General features: G+C 35.3%; 5 protein-coding genes across 9 annotated transcripts; 2 read left to right on the top strand and 3 right to left on the bottom strand.

Annotated features, from left to right (window-relative positions):
• Positions 1 to 931: 931 nt before the first annotated feature.
• On the bottom strand, positions 932 to 2,209 carry LOC17890730 (F-box only protein 8). Its single transcript, XM_023786175.1, has 2 exons — positions 1,397 to 2,209; positions 932 to 1,306 (listed from the first exon to the last, which is right to left on the bottom strand). The coding sequence occupies exons 1-2, from the start codon at positions 2,207 to 2,209 to the stop codon at positions 932 to 934; spliced, it is 1,188 nt and encodes a 395-aa protein (XP_023641943.1).
• A 3,782-nt stretch (positions 2,210 to 5,991) lies between these two features.
• Positions 5,992 to 7,828, bottom strand: LOC17892114. The gene is made up of 2 exons (XM_006297869.2): positions 7,431 to 7,828; positions 5,992 to 6,953 (listed from the first exon to the last, which is right to left on the bottom strand). The coding sequence occupies exons 1-2, from the start codon at positions 7,737 to 7,739 to the stop codon at positions 6,144 to 6,146; spliced, it is 1,119 nt and encodes a 372-aa protein (XP_006297931.1). The 5' UTR covers positions 7,740 to 7,828; the 3' UTR covers positions 5,992 to 6,143.
• Positions 7,829 to 8,536: 708 nt separating this feature from the next.
• LOC17893103 (gluconokinase) lies at positions 8,537 to 10,144 on the top strand. Of its 3 annotated transcripts, none has more exons than XM_023786395.1 (5): positions 8,537 to 8,744; positions 9,130 to 9,194; positions 9,278 to 9,320; positions 9,413 to 9,492; positions 9,573 to 10,144. In XM_023786395.1, the coding sequence occupies exons 2-5, from the start codon at positions 9,176 to 9,178 to the stop codon at positions 9,992 to 9,994; spliced, it is 564 nt and encodes a 187-aa protein (XP_023642163.1). In that variant the 5' UTR covers positions 8,537 to 8,744; positions 9,130 to 9,175; the 3' UTR covers positions 9,995 to 10,144. The 3 variants fall into 3 exon arrangements, with proteins under 3 accessions (XP_023642163.1, XP_006298624.1, XP_023642164.1); XM_006298562.2 differs by having other exon boundaries at positions 9,272 to 9,320; XM_023786396.1 differs by lacking the exon at positions 8,537 to 8,744 and having other exon boundaries at positions 9,148 to 9,194; positions 9,272 to 9,320; positions 9,421 to 9,492.
• Positions 10,145 to 10,466: 322 nt separating this feature from the next.
• On the top strand, positions 10,467 to 12,652 carry LOC17891170 (WD-40 repeat-containing protein MSI2). Its single transcript, XM_006297694.2, has 6 exons — positions 10,467 to 10,872; positions 11,073 to 11,396; positions 11,480 to 11,623; positions 11,780 to 11,904; positions 12,057 to 12,152; positions 12,248 to 12,652. Exons 1-6 carry the CDS (start codon positions 10,555 to 10,557, stop codon positions 12,504 to 12,506), a joined length of 1,266 nt encoding a protein of 421 aa, XP_006297756.1. The 5' UTR covers positions 10,467 to 10,554; the 3' UTR covers positions 12,507 to 12,652.
• A 261-nt stretch (positions 12,653 to 12,913) lies between these two features.
• Positions 12,914 to 14,686, bottom strand: LOC17892617 (basic leucine zipper 23). Of its 3 annotated transcripts, XR_002834635.1 has the most exons (4): positions 14,489 to 14,686; positions 13,522 to 14,400; positions 13,155 to 13,247; positions 12,914 to 13,001 (listed from the first exon to the last, which is right to left on the bottom strand). XR_002834635.1 is itself a non-coding variant. In XM_006298303.2 (3 exons), exons 2-3 carry the CDS (start codon positions 14,267 to 14,269, stop codon positions 13,219 to 13,221), a joined length of 777 nt encoding a protein of 258 aa, XP_006298365.1. In that variant the 5' UTR covers positions 14,270 to 14,400; positions 14,489 to 14,686; the 3' UTR covers positions 12,914 to 13,218. The 3 variants fall into 3 exon arrangements, 2 of the variants coding, with proteins under 2 accessions (XP_006298365.1, XP_023641855.1); XM_006298303.2 differs by having other exon boundaries at positions 12,914 to 13,247; XM_023786087.1 differs by having other exon boundaries at positions 12,914 to 13,247; positions 13,522 to 14,384.
• Positions 14,687 to 17,814: the final 3,128 nt, after the last annotated feature.

The raw sequence follows: 17,814 nt of genomic DNA, 5'->3' as shown, positions 1-17,814 counted from the left end.
ATTGACAATAATTTGTCATTGTAAAATTTTTTTCTTACATTGAAGCATATTCTTTCTCATTGATGTTTCTTTAGACATTGTTTATGTTCCTATAATGTTATGTTGAATTTGGTTGAATCTATAAAGTTGTCTCATTAGTTTTATGGGACTAATGATTCGTTGGTGCTGGAAACATGTAATATGATAGAAATAGTTGAGTTTTCTATCCAAAAAGTTTGTTAGATTTTGTAAAAGGAAAATGCATGAATCTTTGATATTCTTTTAAGTGCAGTAGCTATAAGTTAATTTCATAATTGTGTTGACAGTTTTGTTTTTTAAATAAAGCAAAAGAAGGGGCATGTTAAGAGTAACAAATGGCCGTTCATAAATGTTGAATTCTTTTGACTCTTTAGGATCATCAGTATTAAAATGCAGTGATACCAACTGAAAAATAACATTTGAGGGATAAAGATAAAATTGTAAGAAAGTTTTCTCAGTCTCACAAATCTAATATATCATAATATAGAAAAGGTTATTTAACAATCAATTTTCCACTCGAAAACATTATTTAACAATGTTAATTATTTTAAGTTTTCGTTTTCCCGTGCGGCAACGCACGGGCTGACAGCCCTAGTAAATGATAATAAGAATGTAAAAAAAAAAGTAAATTTTTGTTCCAAAGAAATATGGAGTTTTTAGTTTGAATTAATGAAATAAGAACAAAGTAATATATAAATTTCGCCTATGCCATAACCATACAAGGGGAAATATAACAAACTTACTAGCTTAGGATAAAATGTCATTGTATTAAAACAATCGATAAAGATAAACATGCGCGTAGCGCGAGTTAAAGACCTACTTGTATTCGCAAAAGAAAGAAAAATATGTATTAGAAGTAGATAGACGACTATTTGTTAAGCATAATCAAATAGAGTCGTCCATGAGTACATATTCAAACTTCTAGATACATAATGCTCTCACTCATATCCATAAACTCCATGTCAAAATATCTGGTCTTGGCAGTTTTATTATACCATTTATCTGGTATCCCTTTTATCTCAACTTTTTTCAAATCATTGATATGCAGATCATAGCATAGAAAGTAAAAGGGATTAACCAACCTTTGCGGTACCAAGATAACCTTGCCTTCTAATGATGTACCTTTTGGTCTCAAGTTATTGTCAAGGATCAAATGCATCTGAGAAGGCTGCAAAGACAAAGTCTTCCTTGACCATTCCTTCTTCTTATGATCTTCCACAACCCATAGGTCTATCGTACCTGTCTCTTTAAGAGTGCTGAAATCAAAAACAGTTACTTTTCCATGATAGTTTATTTGGGTCACCCACTTGTCACGTCTATGTGCCACGTCTTCGGGCTTGCGAGGTACTTGGATCATATTGAACTCTTCAGTCGTGATGTTGAAACTCACAAGCACACAAGTATAAGAACCAGTCCAAGCCACATAATATAAAACTCCGTTCATTGTAAGTTCTAGTGCATTAGAAAGATGATGAGGAAAATCCTTTGCAACCCTTTTCCACGAACCACCAGCTTCTAGTAGGAAGACCCAAAGCTCTGACTTTACCTCTTGCGTATAGTCCGATGTGACAGCAATTGTACATAGTACTTTGTACTGATCCTTAACATGATCATGGCACAAAAAGTAGTTAATGTTATAGCGATCTTCAGCTATGCGTATGATATCAGATTCTTTCACGGCAGGTAAGATGACAAGTTGTCTGGTTGTGGGGTTATAGATATGCGCCTTAAAACCAACTCTGAAGCATGTGAAGCAGATGAAGCCACGGAGAAGGCGCAAAAAGTAACCTCCTATACGGCTGGTCAGATCTTGGTCGAATACTATAGTATTCGGAGACGGGCTTGGAGCGGATGTTAAGAGCACAGACTTAGAGTTGTAGTAGCGATTCACTAAAGACATGTAAAGACGAGGTTGAGGTTGAGATTGAGATGGGACCATGAGGAAGCGGTTGCAAAAATATCTAGAGGACAAGAGGGATGACCAAAACTTTGAGACACACTTGAATCTCATCACTGATGTCGGAGGTAACCTCGTGAGAATCTCGATCAGAAGATCCAGAGGAATGTACCGTGCGAGCCAAGTTAACTGCAGATCCTGCATCGCTCTTTGTGTAGTTTTGTTTCTTGTTCTCGACCTCCTCTTCATTCTCTTCTTTTGTTGAACAGCGGCAAGGAGAAAAGAAACTCTCATTGTGTCGCACAACAACAATCTCCAGTTTCACCACAGATCGGCACAAGATAACAAGGTTTTGCTTCTTTTTTTTTTTTTTTCAGATTTTGAGACAAGACAGAGATGCTCGCCTAAGACTCACGGACAAGAGAAGACAAGTAGCAAATTATTGTTTCCTAAACTCATAGGGAGAGAGAGAGAGAGGCAGAGAAGTAGCGACTTGATTTAGGGCTTTGTGTCAAGAGGAAAAAGAAAAACGATGTCGATTTGACGATTTTTCTCCCTTTTTCATTCTTTTCTTTGGCAACACGGCATCGTAAAATAATTGTATTGAGTGCTGCGTGGGTGTGATCCTAGTTTAATTAGTATAAACTAGGTTTAGACTCACACGAAGCTGCGGGATACTTTTAAAATTGTTTTTTATATATAAATATCAAAATATAATTTTTAGTTTTTTGAAATTAGAGTAATCATAAACTTGATTGTGATTTGGCTGACTTGAAATTAGAGTTAGTTTGCCATGTTTTGGCTGACTTGTCACTCACATGTATAAAGTTAACATTTTTTTTGTGTGGTAAATTTAGATTTATTATATAAATTTACTATAAGTCTGAATATAGTAGGCAAATTTATGTATAAGTATGTACATAGTAGGCATATTTATGTAAAAGTCTGCCAATTATTGGTGGACCTCATAAAATATATTTGTCAAACTTATAGATTTGTCTACAGATTTTCGTAGACTTCGGCAAAGTCTACAAAGTTTTGGTAGACTTTGGTAAAGTTTACAATTTTTTGGTAGACTTTGAAAATATATTTATCAGACTTATAAGTTAATTTGCGGATATTCATAGATTTCGGTAAAGTTTACTCATTTTTGGTAAACTTCAAAGATATTTTTTGAAGACTTATAGTTAGTTTACATAGATCCATAGATGATGGTTAAGTCTACAACTTTTTGGTATAACTTTACAAATATATTTGTTGTAACAAGATATTTTTTTTATCAACTTTAATTGAGACAACAAATCCATATACAATCGATGTACACTTACCAAACTCACCAAGGCATCCAACATCGGTAAAAAATTATCATGCCTTTTCGTCTTCTTTGTTCCAAGCTTTCCCCATTTCTTCTTCCCTCCTTTCTTCTTCCCCATTAAGATTTCGATTTTTTTTCGCTCGCCGTAGGTGAGTATATATAATCTCCCAAATGTAATACATTTAAATATCTTAAATAACTCATTCTTCCAATTAAATACGAGTTATCACAGTGGTTACCTTGGCCCTTCCTAGTAAAATGATTTGCATTATAGAAAAAATGTATAAAAATAAAAATAATAAATATAAATATTATAAAATGTATTCAACTTGATGCATCAGATTTACTATATATTATAAAATATATTATTTCGGAAAAAAGATGGCTGGCTACACCAACTATAGAGGAATGCATAGTCACACATGCCAATTATCATATTGTATACTCAACTACACGAACTAGATGTATTGCATGACCACATGCATCAACTATACAACGTCATGTAGTCAACACCATAGACATAAAATTCTGGTACACCGGTCAACTGACTCTGGCGTTGACCGATGTTGACTGCGGCGTTGACCGTTTTTGACCCAAAAAAATATTCCAAATTTTTTTATATTATTTTATTTTTATTGTTAAAAAAACTAAAAACTGTAATTATTTTATAATGAATTGTTATGGTTTTGTATACTTTTAAAAAATATAATCTTAGGAAAAAAATTGTAACAATAATTTTTGTATTTAAGTAAATCACATAATAAGTTAATGGTTTTGATTGACAATGTAAAAATAAGCAATTCCTACTAATTGATAAGATTTTCCAGTTTTAATTTAGATTCTAATATCTTGAGTTATTTTACTATTAGTTTAGCTCTAAATTTAGAATTAACTAATTATAATAAGAATGAATACATTAAAGATTTAAACAAAATTAGTATTTAGATATTGAATATATAAAAACAAAATCAATATTTTTTTAATTAAATTTTTTATGGTTTTGTATAATGAAAATATATAATCTTAGGAAGAAAATTGCTATGATGATTTTGTATTTAAAATAAATCAAATAATAAGTTAATATTTTTATTAACAATAAAATTAAAATTGCTATGATGATTTCGTCATTTTCTTCCTAAGATTATATTTTTAATAATATAATATCTTGAAATTGTTTATAGTTTTGTATAATTAAAAATTCAAAATTAATTACAGTTTTTAGTTTTTTTAACAATAAAAATAAAAATTATATAAAAAAAAGTTTGGAATTTTTTTTTGGTCAAAAACGGTCAACGCCGGAGTCAACACCGGTCAACGCCAGAATCAGTTGACCGGTGTATTAGAATTTTATGTCTATGGTGTTGACTACATGACGTTGTATAGTTGATGCATGTGGCCATGCAATACATCTAGTTCGTGTAGTTGAGTATACAATATGATATTTTGCATGTGTGACCATGCATTCCTCTATAGTTCGTGTAGCCAGCCATCTTTTTTCCTATTATTTCACATAAATTCATGATAAACAAAATTTTAATGTATTTTGTTCCAACCTTTTTGAAACATTTGAATGTCACATATTATTTATTTAAAATTTATCAGCAGTTCACGTAGTCAATATTGTAAATTAAGTCATGAAATCAATTACGTCAATACAAAAACTTATAATTAATGTATATATAAAAAAAATAGTTTCAATCAAAATTGTTATCATGATTTGTGTAGACAATACTCATCTCTGTTCTAATTGATTATCAAAGTTATTTTGGGAGATATTTGATGCGAATCCACATCAAGTAAAAGCTTACATGTTCAAACCCTAAAACTACTTATTTGTGACAGGAGTTTATGGCCATGGAAGAAATATTTGGGACATGGAGTTTATGGCAGATATAATTGAAACTTAGGATTGAGCGAGTAAATTTTTTTAAGCAATAACTTATAATTGAAATTTGATAATCAATTATGGCTATAATCAATTTTTAGTTATCTATGGCTATAAGTTTAACTCACCCTATACGAATAAATCTTATAATTTTTTTTTTTTTTAGTGGACATTGTTTTAAAATATACATTAAGTAATAAATTATAACTGAAATTTATTAAGTAATAAATTATAATTAAAATTTATTAAGTAATAAATTAAAATTAAAATTTATAATTAATTATAATAAATTATAATTAAAATTTATTACTTAATAAATTATAATTGAAAATTTTATATTTAAACGAATAAATCTGATAAAATTTTGTTTTTTTAGTGGACATTGTTTTAAAATTTATTGTACATCTCAAAATGATTATTGTACATCTCAAAATGATTATTGTCTGGCAATTTGGTGGTTATAACTGGCATAGAGATTAACATCAATATCAGATAGAGCTTATAATATATTATGCTTTACATTTGGCTTCCATTGGTTTGGAAGACTATTGAGAAAACTACTTATTTGTGATGGAATTAAGTACTTATTTCACATTCATTTATCTATTTAGGGTGTGAGAAGGAAAAAAATGGATGAAAAATATATTTATCTTAAAATTCACCATTTAAGTTGAAAATGTAAAATCTGGTATTTATCTCTGTTTTAATGAGATAAACAAATAAGAGAAAAAATAAAACATGTTTTCATCCAGAGATAGAACTAAGATGAAAGCTATTCATCTCTAATTTTTCCACCAATTTGTTTTCATCTGATTCATTTGCAGGGTAACCATTTACACCCTTAGATGATTAAGTACTAAATTTACAAAAGAGTAATATTAGAATGGTGAACAAACTGGGGAGCCAAACACCAAACTTCTATTTGATTAAAAAAAGAAGATTCTGAAACAAGATACAAATTTGGTTGGTACAGGCAAAAATCTTATATAATAATACTCTAGAGCTACAGATACTGGGAGATGTTTGTCTCAATAAAGGCTGAATCCAAAGAACTGGCTGACAATAATTGCCAATCCAAGTCCAATGGCCACAAGAGAAGATGCCCACGTTAGTTTCTCTGTGATCCTAGGAACCTTGTCTTTCAATGCTTCGCTGCATGACCCGATAAACACTGTGTAGCTCCCCATCGCAATCACCGTCCCAATCAAGAACATGATGAGAAATGATGCGCCGGCTAACCGAGAAGGAAGAGCCAGTGCAGGCAATACCATCATCAGAGCATCCGGCTGCAGTCCGTGAACGATCCCAGTAGCAAATGTCGCAAACCCTATCTTTTTCTTCTTCGAGCTTTTCTCATCTGTTTCCCCATTCTCCAAGGTAACAACACATGGTTCCGGGATCTCAGAAGCTTCTTTGATTCCCATAGCACCAATCACGAGGAGGGTCAAGCCGACGACTCTTGTACCCCAAGTTCTTATGACTTCAATGTGAAGCCTATCTTTTAGAAGCAGAAATATTAAACCAAAGATGAGTTGACCAGCGTCGTGACCACATCCCCAGAGGGCTCCAACTGCTGCACTCTCCATTCTCGTCCGTCCAATCGAAAGTGGAGCCAAAGCAGCAAGGTGATCAGGTCCAGACAAAGTGTGCAAGCAACCAGCAAAGAAACCAGTCCAAGCACTTGTCAATACTTCAGTCCTGAGGAGTTTACCACCAACAGCACTACCAGTAGATTTAGTAGCAGTTTGAAAGCTAGCAAAAGCAGGCGGCACAAGAACAGGGTTAAGCAAAAGCGCAGCTACAGCAGCAATTAGTATGACTGTTCCAACGGATATAGTCTGCAACAAAAACACAGATTTTCATAATAGAGCATTAAACAATCTGAAGGTAAGTACACAAAGAAAAGCCCTTGACCATAACATTTCACAAAGGGTTTAAGCACATTGCTCTCAACATATAGTCGCAGAACCAAAAAGCCTATTGTAGTAAATTGAATAAACTAATTAACAAATCCATTGATCCTAGCATTATCAATAAGCCGAGAGTAATGTCTATGGAATCAGAGATCTCTGATCAAGGAGATACACAAAAATATTCAAATTTCACAGCAATGCAGCTATACAACTGCAGACAATTAGATCAGAATCCAAACAAATCAAAAGAATCAAAGTTTGCTTGATCACGAAACCCTAAAACTACTAGTCCTCAAAATCCAATAGCTCTTCTCAAACATCTTCTGAAATCAAACCCCAAAACTAAACCAAAGACACACAAAGCAATTGAAGAAGATTCATAGTCATGGATATGTAGTTTACCCTGCGCTGCTTAAAACTCCTCACGATCCGTTCGATAAACCCTGGATTAGGTTTCGACTCATCGGATTTAGGAGACGGAAACAAGAAATCTCTACTCTGATTCATTCCGGAAGACGTACCCGGCGATGGATTCTGGCGGAAGAAGCAGGAAACGGAGCTGACTCGGCGTGACTCGGGACGGCGCGAGGAGGCAAAGGTGAGACTCGGCGAATAAAGTCTGTGGACACGGGGGAGTAACGGAGATGCACTTGATTGAGAGTTGGAGAGAGTAACGGAGGAAGAAGACGGTGGTTGTAGAAGTTTATCCATGGCGTCTCCTTCTCTTTCGGGAGAGGCTAAAGAGTTAAAAGTTTCACAGAAGTTGGAAAAAAAAAGGAGAGTGAGGGAGACTGTGCTCTCTCTCAATCGGTGAAGATAAAGTTTCAAAAAAATATTTTTTGTTTTCGTCGTTTTCTTGTAAATCAATAATAATAAAAAATGAATAACCTAAATAAAATCTTATATATAAGATGTAAAATATTAATACAATATTGTTTTCTTTTTAACACTTTTAGAGTCCGAATTGTGGTAACGTATTTGATTATGCAAGAGAAACGGTTTAAATAATACGAAGTACGGTTTAATAGTATTATTAGAAAAAATAATTTTACTAAACAAATATGGTTAATGATGTTTTTGGGCCACTAAATAAATATTACTTATGTTTTTAAAAGCATTTTTTCAAAAAAAAATCTAACAAAAGAAATTACTTAGATTGAATAGTAACATATGTGCGTTATTGTAATAATTTACTTTCGAAGTTTCTGTAGTGATCTAATATTAATAAATTTGTTTAAATGTTCAAAAAAATATGCGTTATTGTAGTGTAGGATAAAAACCGCCATACTTTTATGATTACCATTCATAGTTTTAGTAAAATATTATTATAAAAATTAGGTAATAGTATTATAAGTGTGACTTTATTAAAAAAGAATTGTTAATTAAATATTAAGAAAAATACTTCATAATGATTTTTTCTGTAAATCAAGATTAATTTATATTCAACAAACAGAAAAAAAATTATATCGATATTTTAAGATCATTTTCCATGTTTGGTACTGGTTATATTCCCATCTCTCTCTCCAAAGTTTTCGTCTTTCTTCCTCTCACGTCTCAGATTAAACACAGATTTTTTTTTTTTGATTTTTTCAATTTCAGTCCAATTTCACTTTCCACTTTCGAATTTATTCATACATATCAATCTAGCGAATTTTTTGAATTTCGTCTTTGTTCAAGAAAACTCCAATTGCTCCGACCACCCTTGTAGGGTTGTATGTAAGTCTTTCGATATCTTCAAATTTCATATATTAACGAACAAGACATTTCTCATAGATCGGTATCTAACCATTGACCGGTATCAATTTTGTTCTCAATTTCAAAAATCTTGGCTTTTTTTTTTCATATTGTTTGGTCATTAGTTTCAAATGGGTTAATCATGTCAGTGATCATTAGCTTCAAGCAAGTGAGATAGTGATACATGTTCTATATTGAACAATCTTGTTATGTGGTTTTATAAGTTTAAGCTAAGATTGAAAGGCTTTAGCTTTGCAAATTATTGAAATTAGGATCATTTATGTATTTATATACATAGTTCTATGTTGAAGAATTATAAGCTAAGATTGAGAGTTAATAGAATATGTTTTGCTTTTCTTGCTCACAGATTGTTTTCTTCAAGAATTACCAAAACCTGTGTTACAGTCAGAGGCATGTTGGGTGACAATGAAGGTAGTAAGCCTTCAACATGTTCTTATTTGTCAATACTTGTATCCAGCTTTTGTCCCCTGATTCTTGTTAGTCATTAGTGTCAGGTCAAGTCATTGTGATTATGGGCGTAAGCGGAGCAGGGAAATCGTAAGTCATGGTTTCTATTCCTCTTTTGATTTGTATACTAGAGTGAGGAGTTTGAAAGAAAGATATTGATGTTTATTGTTTTACTTTGTTAGTACCATAGGTAAGATGTTGGGAACAGCTCTATCTTGTGACTTTCTTGATGCCGATGATTTTCACTCTTTATCGAACAGAGGTATAAAGAATCAAATATACTTTGTTGATGGGAAAAATCCATGTTTTGAAACACTCATTGCTGCTCATTGTTCTTACTAGATAAGATGAGCCAAGGGATTGCTCTTACAGACGAAGACCGAATGCCGTGGCTTGAAAAAATACAGGACAGTTTGCGAAAACGCTTACTCAACAGAGAAACCGTTGTCCTCGCATGTTCTTCATTGAGAAAACAGTATAGAGAGATCTTGAGAGGTTCTGATCCGGATTACAAACCGGGAAGCTATACGAGTTGCAAGGTTAAGTTTGTATTATTGGAAGGTAATGCAGAGGTGATCGCCGCTCGGTTACAGAAGAGAGCTTCCGAGGGAGAACATTTCATGCCTCTTACTCTTCTTCAGTCTCAGTTTGATCTGCTGCAAGCTGATGAATGTGAAAAGATATTCAAAATCAGTGTGGTTTTGAGCCCTGAAGTTATAGTCAACACAATTCTTGACATGGTTACAGATTCTTTGTACCCTTGAGAGAAGATATACCAAATTCTCAGGAGTCAGTACATTGTAAACTTGTATTGTTAAGTTACTCTAATAATCTTTATTCCTCTTTTGTATTCAAACAACCAACATAGTCGATAAGCAAAACTTACTATCATAATAAAAATGGAATTTTCAAAATGCAGAATGTTTCATTTCATCTTCTCCATTTTGTTATCTTCTATAATTTGTTCACATATGAGTAAAGCAGTCATAGTAATTTTTATTCAAACAATTAAAAAAAAAAAATATTGCAAGATGTATGGGAAGAGTGGGCTTTGACACGCCCATAAACTCTCACAACAAGAAGCATCCACTAAGAAGAATGCATGCTATTTTTGCAGCATCAAAACGGCAAAGCGTTCGTATTCACAAAAGCAAAACGACATTACAACTCACTCTGCAATCCTTTTCACCGCCGAGATTTTTGTAGCCCTTGCTCCTCTCTGCATATTTTTGGCGGGAAAATCGACCAGAAAAACCCTCGAGAATAGAGCTCAGCGAGAGAGAGAAAGAGAGAGAGAAGTAGATTGAGAGGCGAGAGAGAGATAATGGCGGATAAAGGTAAGGAGGAGACGGGAGTGGATCAAGTCGAGGAAGATTTCTCTGTTTGGAAGAAGAACACACCATTTCTCTACGATCTTTTGATCTCTCACCCACTCGAATGGCCATCTCTCACCGTCCATTGGATTCCATTGACGCCGAGTCCTTACGCGGCGGACCCTAACTTCGGCGTCCACAAGCTTATTCTGGGAACTCATACTTCCGGTGGTGCTCAAGATTTTCTCATGGTCGCCGACGTCGTTATCCCGACACCAAACGGTGAACCTGGGCTGGGTGGTGCTAATCAGGATCCCGTAATTCCTAAGGTATCAAAAACCCTGGAGATCCATTCTTTTTTCGTTTTTTGGTGTTCTTCTTAGCTCGTGTTTTATGCCTACCAAGTGTTCGATAAAAGTACTAGCTGAAAGTGTTAGAAATGAAATTGATAAGACTAATGAGTATGTGGTGTAGGACAAAGAATATTTCTTGTATACGCATGATTCTTAAATTTTCTGATTTGTTTCAGGTGGAGATTAGGCAGAAAATACGTGTTGATGGAGAAGTGAACCGAGCGCGGTGCATGCCTCAAAAGCCTACGCTTGTGGGTGCAAAGACAAGTGGGTGTGAGGTGTTGCTGTTTGATTACGCCAAACATGCTGCAAATCCTCAAACGAGTGAGTGTGATCCTGATCTGAGGTTACTGGGACATGACAAGGAAGGGTATGGGTTGTCTTGGAGTCCTTTCAAGGAGGGTTATCTTCTGAGTGGTTCACAGGATAAGAAAATCTGTCTTTGGGATGTTTCAGCTGCACCACAAGATAAGGTTTTGAATGCAATGTTTGTGTATGAGGTAAGTGCAACAATACAGTATTGTCTTTTTTTTTTCCAGAAGATGAAGTTTGCTGCATCTTTACTCCATCGGTTTTGTTCTAGGGACATGAAAGTGCTATTGCAGATGTATCATGGCACATGAAGAACGAGAACCTTTTTGGGTCTGCGGGTGAGGATGGTCGATTGATAATATGGGACACACGAACAAACCAAATGCAACACCAAGTGAAAGTTCATGAGAAGGAGGTAGAGACCATTCCCCAATCTGCACATATCACACAATATTAAATGAAATGAGATGTTTCATATCGCGAGCCTGCATGTCATGTATCTATGGGTAACCGGGAGTCATGGACTTAAAGCTACACATTCTGTATGACCATACTTTCTTGTGTTATTCAGGTGAACTATCTTTCTTTCAATACATTCAACGAATGGATACTAGCCACCGCTTCCTCAGACTCTACTGTTGCCTTGTTTGATCTTCGTAAGCTGAATGCACCATTGCACGTCTTGAGCAGCCATGAGTATGTTCTTTTCCATTTTCTCATGTCCTCTGAGCCATCGATAAATAATGATACCTTTGCACTAAGTAAATAATGATACCTTTGCACTGAGTAACTGTAAAAGGATGTTTGCTAGAAAATCCACCATTTTAATGATAAGATTTTGATTACAGGGGAGAGGTTTTCCAAGTGGAGTGGGATCCTAACCATGAAACAGTACTTGCATCTTCTGGGGAAGACAGAAGGCTGATGGTCTGGGACCTGAACAGGTATGTATCATCATATCCTTTCCAGAACTTAAAAATGAGGTTTTAATCTGAGAGATTGTTCAGTGTTAAGTAAGGTTTCTTTTTCGGGTTTAAAGGGTTGGAGAAGAGCAGCTTGAGATAGAGTTGGATGCAGAAGATGGTCCACCAGAGTTACTCTTCTCTCACGGAGGCCACAAGGCTAAGATATCAGACTTTGCTTGGAGTGAAAAGGAGCCTTGGGTCCTTGCAAGTGTAGCCGAAGACAACAGTCTTCAGGTCTGGCAGATGGCAGAAAGCATCTATCGCGACGAAGAGGATGCTGAGGCCAATGAGGACATCAAAGAAGATATTTTACATACCAGTCATGAAAACTAAGAAACAATTTGGTCTCTCCAGTACTTAAGTCATATTGTGCTTTAGCTAGTTTCCAAAAGACAAGCTTTGCGTCTGTAGTACTAACATGACTCAGGCTCTGTTATTTAAATGTAACCATGTTTGGATTTAGTTGGTTTCCTATATTATTCCTGTCACAAAATCAGATTGTGTGACTAAAATTTGACTCTACATTTAACTGAACCTATACAAGATTTGTTGAATAAGCAATCTTGGGATTGCATCTCTTAGTCTGCAGTATAATCCAGTTAAAGTTGAATATTAGGTAGTCAAAAACTGGTTGTGCAACATATTCTTCAGACATGATTATTTATCAGCATACCAAGAGGATGCTTAAGGAAGTTGAGTTACTGTGTTACTACAGAACCTGGTTAGAATAAGCAACAAGATACAAAAATCATTCCTTTCTTGCTCTTTTACGTATAGCACCGTTCAGAGATCCAACTCTATGGATCATCAAGGAAAATCCCATAAAAGCTGCAATTTCAATAATTAACAAGTCTTATTTCTAGCTTCAACGAGCTCAACAAAGAAATTGAATTACATAAGGAAAAACAAAGAGATTAATAAAAATGATAAAAGCACAAAATGTGCTTCAAGGAAGGTGGTGACGCAGTTGAACTCTACTACCTATTGGAAGAAAATTAACTACCAATATGAAAATGATTGATAGTATCCCATGATCGACAATACTTCAAACTGCTTTCGCTGCACGATGTCCACCTGTTGCAAGAGCAAAAGCCATTAGTTCCTGAACTAAATACAAGCAAACCACAAGTTCAAACAAAATGTTGAAGGAGCCTCATACTAGACAAAAGTCAAGAAAAAGTAAAGAGAACAATATAGACTGGTGTCTAAGGCAAGAATCAACCAATATCAGGATAAGAAAACAATTGAAAATATGGAGTTAACTAAGAAGAAAACTGTATAATGATATAGCTGTAAGCCTGTAATAGAGAACCTCTAGGAAAGAGATGCAAAGGAACTAGAATTTCACCTTTTCTCTTATTAGTGCTGGACCCATTGACAGTGAATGTTCCAACTCCATTACTACAGAGAGGGATCTCCTTGCCAGCTAAATTCTGATTAGCCAAGCATTCTAGCTGATCAAACTCACACCCATTCAGCCCTTGCTCATTCATCAACGTACCTTCTCCATTGTTCCCATTTTGAAGACAGTACATGTTGTCAACATCGCACTGCATATTGCAAGGATGCATCATGTATGAGTAAGGCACGTTTGCAGCCGCAGGTTTTTGATAAGGAAACGAACCAATCTCTCCGTCAATTCTTCCTCTTATATCCACAAGCAAACACTTGAGCCTTGTAACCTCAGCTTCCAATGCAGCTTGACCTTGCAATCTCTTCATCAGCTGATTATTAACCGCCCTAAGCCTCATAACCTCATCCTCCAACGAAGCTGCTTTAGCCTTCTTCTTCTCCCTATACTTTCTAACCGCTTCTCTATTCCCCAAAGGTCTCTTTTTGCTCTTCTTCCCTGAAGATTCAGATGTATCATCAGTAGAAACTTTGTCTTCACTCTGAGCAGGTAGAATCTTGGTGTGCACATGGAGACAAGTATGAGTATGTGTGTTCTCTGGTCCCGAAGGATTACAAGTGTGAGTATGAGTACAAGCATGAGAATCCCTCAAAAGCTCATCGAAGAACGAGTCCATAGAACAGCTTGTAAGTGGTAATTCACCACCCATGTTCGAATTCGAAAACTCAAGCTCACCATCGTCCATTACTTCAACAACCCAGTAGCAAAGATGTAACCTTTTGAATCTTTTGATTGAATCTTAACCAAAAAGTATGAGACTTTGTGCTCCAAACCAAACAACACGACCAATTTCGAGTTTCCTGATCAAGTAAATACCTAATTTGAGAGGGGCATAGACAATTCACGCGATTCAGAAGAAATCAAAATCTAATCATTGGCTGATAAATGAATGCAAAAATCGTACCTTTAAAGGATTTAGTTCACGAGAATCGCCATTATGAATCCGAATTTGGAATTGAGAAATTAATAGACGAAACGGCGAGAAGGGTTTATAGAGAGAATTAGAGAAAAGAGGGAAACCAAAACCTAGAAACGAAAGAGGTTGCAAAGAAGAGTATTATTAAACAGATGGCATTATTTCCATGGCGGAAAGACATGGACGTACCAAAAGGGATTTTCCGAATTGCAGTCAGAAGATTGGTTGTTTTTTTATACTAATTTCGTGTTGAAAAAACTTTAATTTGAATATTTGCTCAAAAAAAAATAAACTTTGATTTGATTAGTTGAATTTATAATATTTTTTAATTTTAACTGGAATAAAAAAAAAATTTATTTCTGCCAGGCTATTTGTATTTTATAATTATTCTAATTGGATTTTTAAATAGATATAAAATCAGGCAAACAAAATTTTAGGGATATGTTTCTTTAAAAATATTCAGTGTCAGCACTATAAATAAGGATAAAGTGCGAGATTATCACGTGAATACTGGTTAAGTACTGAAATGGAGGGGGTAGTTTCAAAACGAAAAAAGGCAAGTTTGTCCTTTGGTTAGAGTTACAGGAAAAACATAATTATCAAACATGCCATTAAAAAGAAATGCCACGTTGGAGAGAGAAGGCGTTTATCTGCGTGAGTTTTGGGGAGAAAAACTCCCGCCAAGTGATAAGTCTACGAGGTAGTTATGGTAGAGTTTAACTTAATTCTTAGACTTGTGGGGGAGAGTGAAACACATTTGGTATAGTTGTATCGTAGAGTCATATATAGTGGTGGGAGAGTAAATATATAGATAGACTTATTCGTTACACTAAGCATACATGGTGGGAGAGTTATAGTTAAGCTACAGAGTAAGGTGAAACTTAGAGTTGGTCCATAGAGTAACTGTAATGGTGGTAGATTTTGGAGGAAACTTTCTTAGAGTTATGGACTCTGGTAGAGTAGTTATGTAGAGTTAGTCGAAGACTGGGAGAGTTAAGTTGTAAATATAGATATTAGATAGAGTTTATGACAGTTACGGTAGACATTTGCTGTCCAAAAGAGGTTTTGTGAGGGCAATCCTTTGACGGGAGAGTTGTTGTAGTGATGGGAGAGTAAGCAAAACGTAATAGAGTTAGCTGCCAGTTACGACAGACTTACGATGACCAGACTAGCATAATTTTGTTAGAGATATAGTAATAAGATAGAGTTAGCTGTTTGAATTAACTCTTTCAGGTACAACTCTATGTCCACGTTAGTTGATTAACTTGGCAGAGATAAGTTTTGTTAGGGTTTTATAAGGGCGAACGTGTACCTAAAAAACCCTAATTACCCTTACGTTTAGATGCAATTACGGATAGCAAACTCTTACTTCTTCGTTCTTGGGCAGCCATAGACTCTTCACGATAGAAGAAAAAATTAAAGTTTCAGCAACCAATTCTTCAAGATTAATGGAGGATATACCTTTGGTTTGTGGGAAGTGGAAATTTTGGCAAAAAAGATGGGTATTCATGGTTGATGATAAAAAAGGTAGCAGGATGATATCTGCAACAAGGAAAGTGTCGTATGAGGAGTATATTCGAATGGTATACGAAGATTTCGGCGTCGATAGAAGCTTATATGAGGTCCACCTATCTTACAAATTATCCACCAAGAAGAGGTCTGTATCATTACCTGAGGATACGCCCCCTGTATTTGTTTGTAATGGACGACAATTTCAAGGATTTCTTAGGCAGTTTAAAAGCGAATCTGTAAGACGTATGTGTGTGCAAATCGAAGATATAGTGCCGACTATTCCATCAAATTCAGGTCAGGAAACTGAACCGGAAGTGAAAGCAAGAGTGAGGAAAGATGGTGATAATTTGAAGAGGAAGGCAGCTGAAAAAGGGCCTATTACAGAAGAGGATGTTCAAGAAGATGATGATGATGATGAAGGAGATGAAGAACATGATGGAAGGTTCGATTGTTGTGAGGATCCGGATGGAGCAAGTTCAGGTGATGAAGAGTTTGGTAGGCCTTGTAAGTTTGTATTAAAGGAATTAGAGGATGATCACGATGAGGTTAATGTTGGAAGGAGAGAAGAAACCAACGGATTTGAGTCTCCGAAGAGTAATATGAAGATGTCAAATGTGTTGCAACAATTAGATATGCGTGAATTTCAGTTAGCTGTTGGGCAAACATTTGATTCTAAAGAGGCTTTAGAGAGTACATTGAAGATGATAAGTGTGTTTCAAAAGTTTGACTTCATTGTGGATCGGTCAAGGCCTCATTTGTATGTCGTTAAATGTTGGATTCCTGGATGTAAATGGAGAATGCGTGCAACAAGGAAAGGTGAATCCGGGATATTTCAAATTCGCATCTATGCAAGGATTCACACTTTTTCTTCTACTGAACGTTCTGCACGACATCGTAAAGCAACACCAACAATATTGGCTGAACTTTACAAGGATTACGTTGGAAGTGTAGGAACGGGTGTTGTGCCAAATCATGTGGGAGAGGCTCTTAATCTACGTTATGGCATCAAGGTTAGATCTTCTAATCAATATACTTGACTGCAATTTGGAAAATGGTTACAAAATATATAACTTACACCAATTATAACCAATGTAGGTTGATTATTGGAAAAGCCGTCGTACTCTTAGGTGTGCCCGTGAGTTAGTTAGGGGAAGTTTTGAAGATGGATATAGAGAACTACCCTTATATTTATACATGATCCGCAGAGCTAATCCCGGAATTCTAACAAGGTTAGAAGTCGATGAGTTTGATAGGTTCAAGTCCGTATTCATTGCTTTTGGTGCTAGCATAGATGGATTCCCGTTTATGAGGAAAGTTATAGTTGTTGATGGTACTTTTTTGAAGGGAAAGTATCTTGGAACCTTGTTATTAGCGACTACACAAGATGGAAATTATAACATTTTTCCCTTAGCTTTTGCTGTTGTTGATAGTGAGAACGATGAGTCTTGGGAATGGTTTTTTAGACAACTTAGTTGTGTTATTCCTGATGATGAAGGACTTGCCCTAATCTCTGATAGGCATAAATCTATCGGTAAAGCCATAGCAAAAGTTTATCCCCAAGCCAGCCGTGGAATTTGCACATACCATCTTCACAAAAATATTTTGCTTAAATTCAGAGGAAGTGAAACATTTGGTTTGGTCAAGCAAGCGGCTACTGCCTATCGGCTTCAGGATTTTAATGAAAAGTTCCAACTTATCCAACACTTGAATCCTCAACTTCATAGGTATTTAGTGCGTGCCGATGTAAGTAAGTGGAGTCGTGTTCATTTTCCAGGTGATAGATATAACTTCACAACAAGCAA

The sequence above is a fragment of the Capsella rubella genome, unplaced genomic scaffold, assembly GCF_000375325.1.
Source record: "Capsella rubella cultivar Monte Gargano unplaced genomic scaffold, Caprub1_0 scaffold_3, whole genome shotgun sequence".
Taxonomy (NCBI): domain Eukaryota; kingdom Viridiplantae; phylum Streptophyta; class Magnoliopsida; order Brassicales; family Brassicaceae; genus Capsella; species Capsella rubella.
The sequence above is the reverse complement of the archived record's forward strand: the minus strand, read 5'-3'. Positions and strand labels throughout refer to the sequence as shown.

Bases quoted from the DNA above. Each gene is read 5' to 3' on its own strand.
- LOC17890730 (XM_023786175.1), bottom strand. From the start codon at position 2,209: ATGAGAGTTTCTTTTCTCCTTGCCGCTGTTCAACAAAAGAAGAGAATG. The intron at 1,307-1,396 runs ATCACGACTGAA...ACCCAAATAAAC, and splicing joins GTGTGCTTGTGAGTTTCAAC to TATCATGGAAAAGTAACTGT.
- LOC17892114 (XM_006297869.2), bottom strand. From the start codon at position 7,739: ATGGATAAACTTCTACAACCACCGTCTTCTTCCTCCGTTACTCTCTCC. The intron at 6,954-7,430 runs GTAAACTACATA...TTTTTGTTGCAG, and splicing joins GGAGTTTTAAGCAGCGCAGG to ACTATATCCGTTGGAACAGT.
- LOC17893103 (XM_006298562.2), top strand. The intron at 9,321-9,412 runs GTAAGTCATGGT...TTACTTTGTTAG, and splicing joins GTAAGCGGAGCAGGGAAATC to TACCATAGGTAAGATGTTGG. The intron at 9,493-9,572 runs GTATAAAGAATC...TGTTCTTACTAG, and splicing joins TCACTCTTTATCGAACAGAG to ATAAGATGAGCCAAGGGATT.
- LOC17891170 (XM_006297694.2), top strand. From the start codon at position 10,555: ATGGCGGATAAAGGTAAGGAGGAGACGGGAGTGGATCAAGTCGAGGAA. The intron at 11,624-11,779 runs GTAGAGACCATT...TGTGTTATTCAG, and splicing joins TGAAAGTTCATGAGAAGGAG to GTGAACTATCTTTCTTTCAA. The intron at 12,153-12,247 runs GTATGTATCATC...TCGGGTTTAAAG, and splicing joins ATGGTCTGGGACCTGAACAG to GGTTGGAGAAGAGCAGCTTG.
- LOC17892617 (XM_006298303.2), bottom strand. From the start codon at position 14,269: ATGGACGATGGTGAGCTTGAGTTTTCGAATTCGAACATGGGTGGTGAA. The intron at 13,248-13,521 runs GTGAAATTCTAG...CTCTTGCAACAG, and splicing joins CAGCACTAATAAGAGAAAAG to GTGGACATCGTGCAGCGAAA.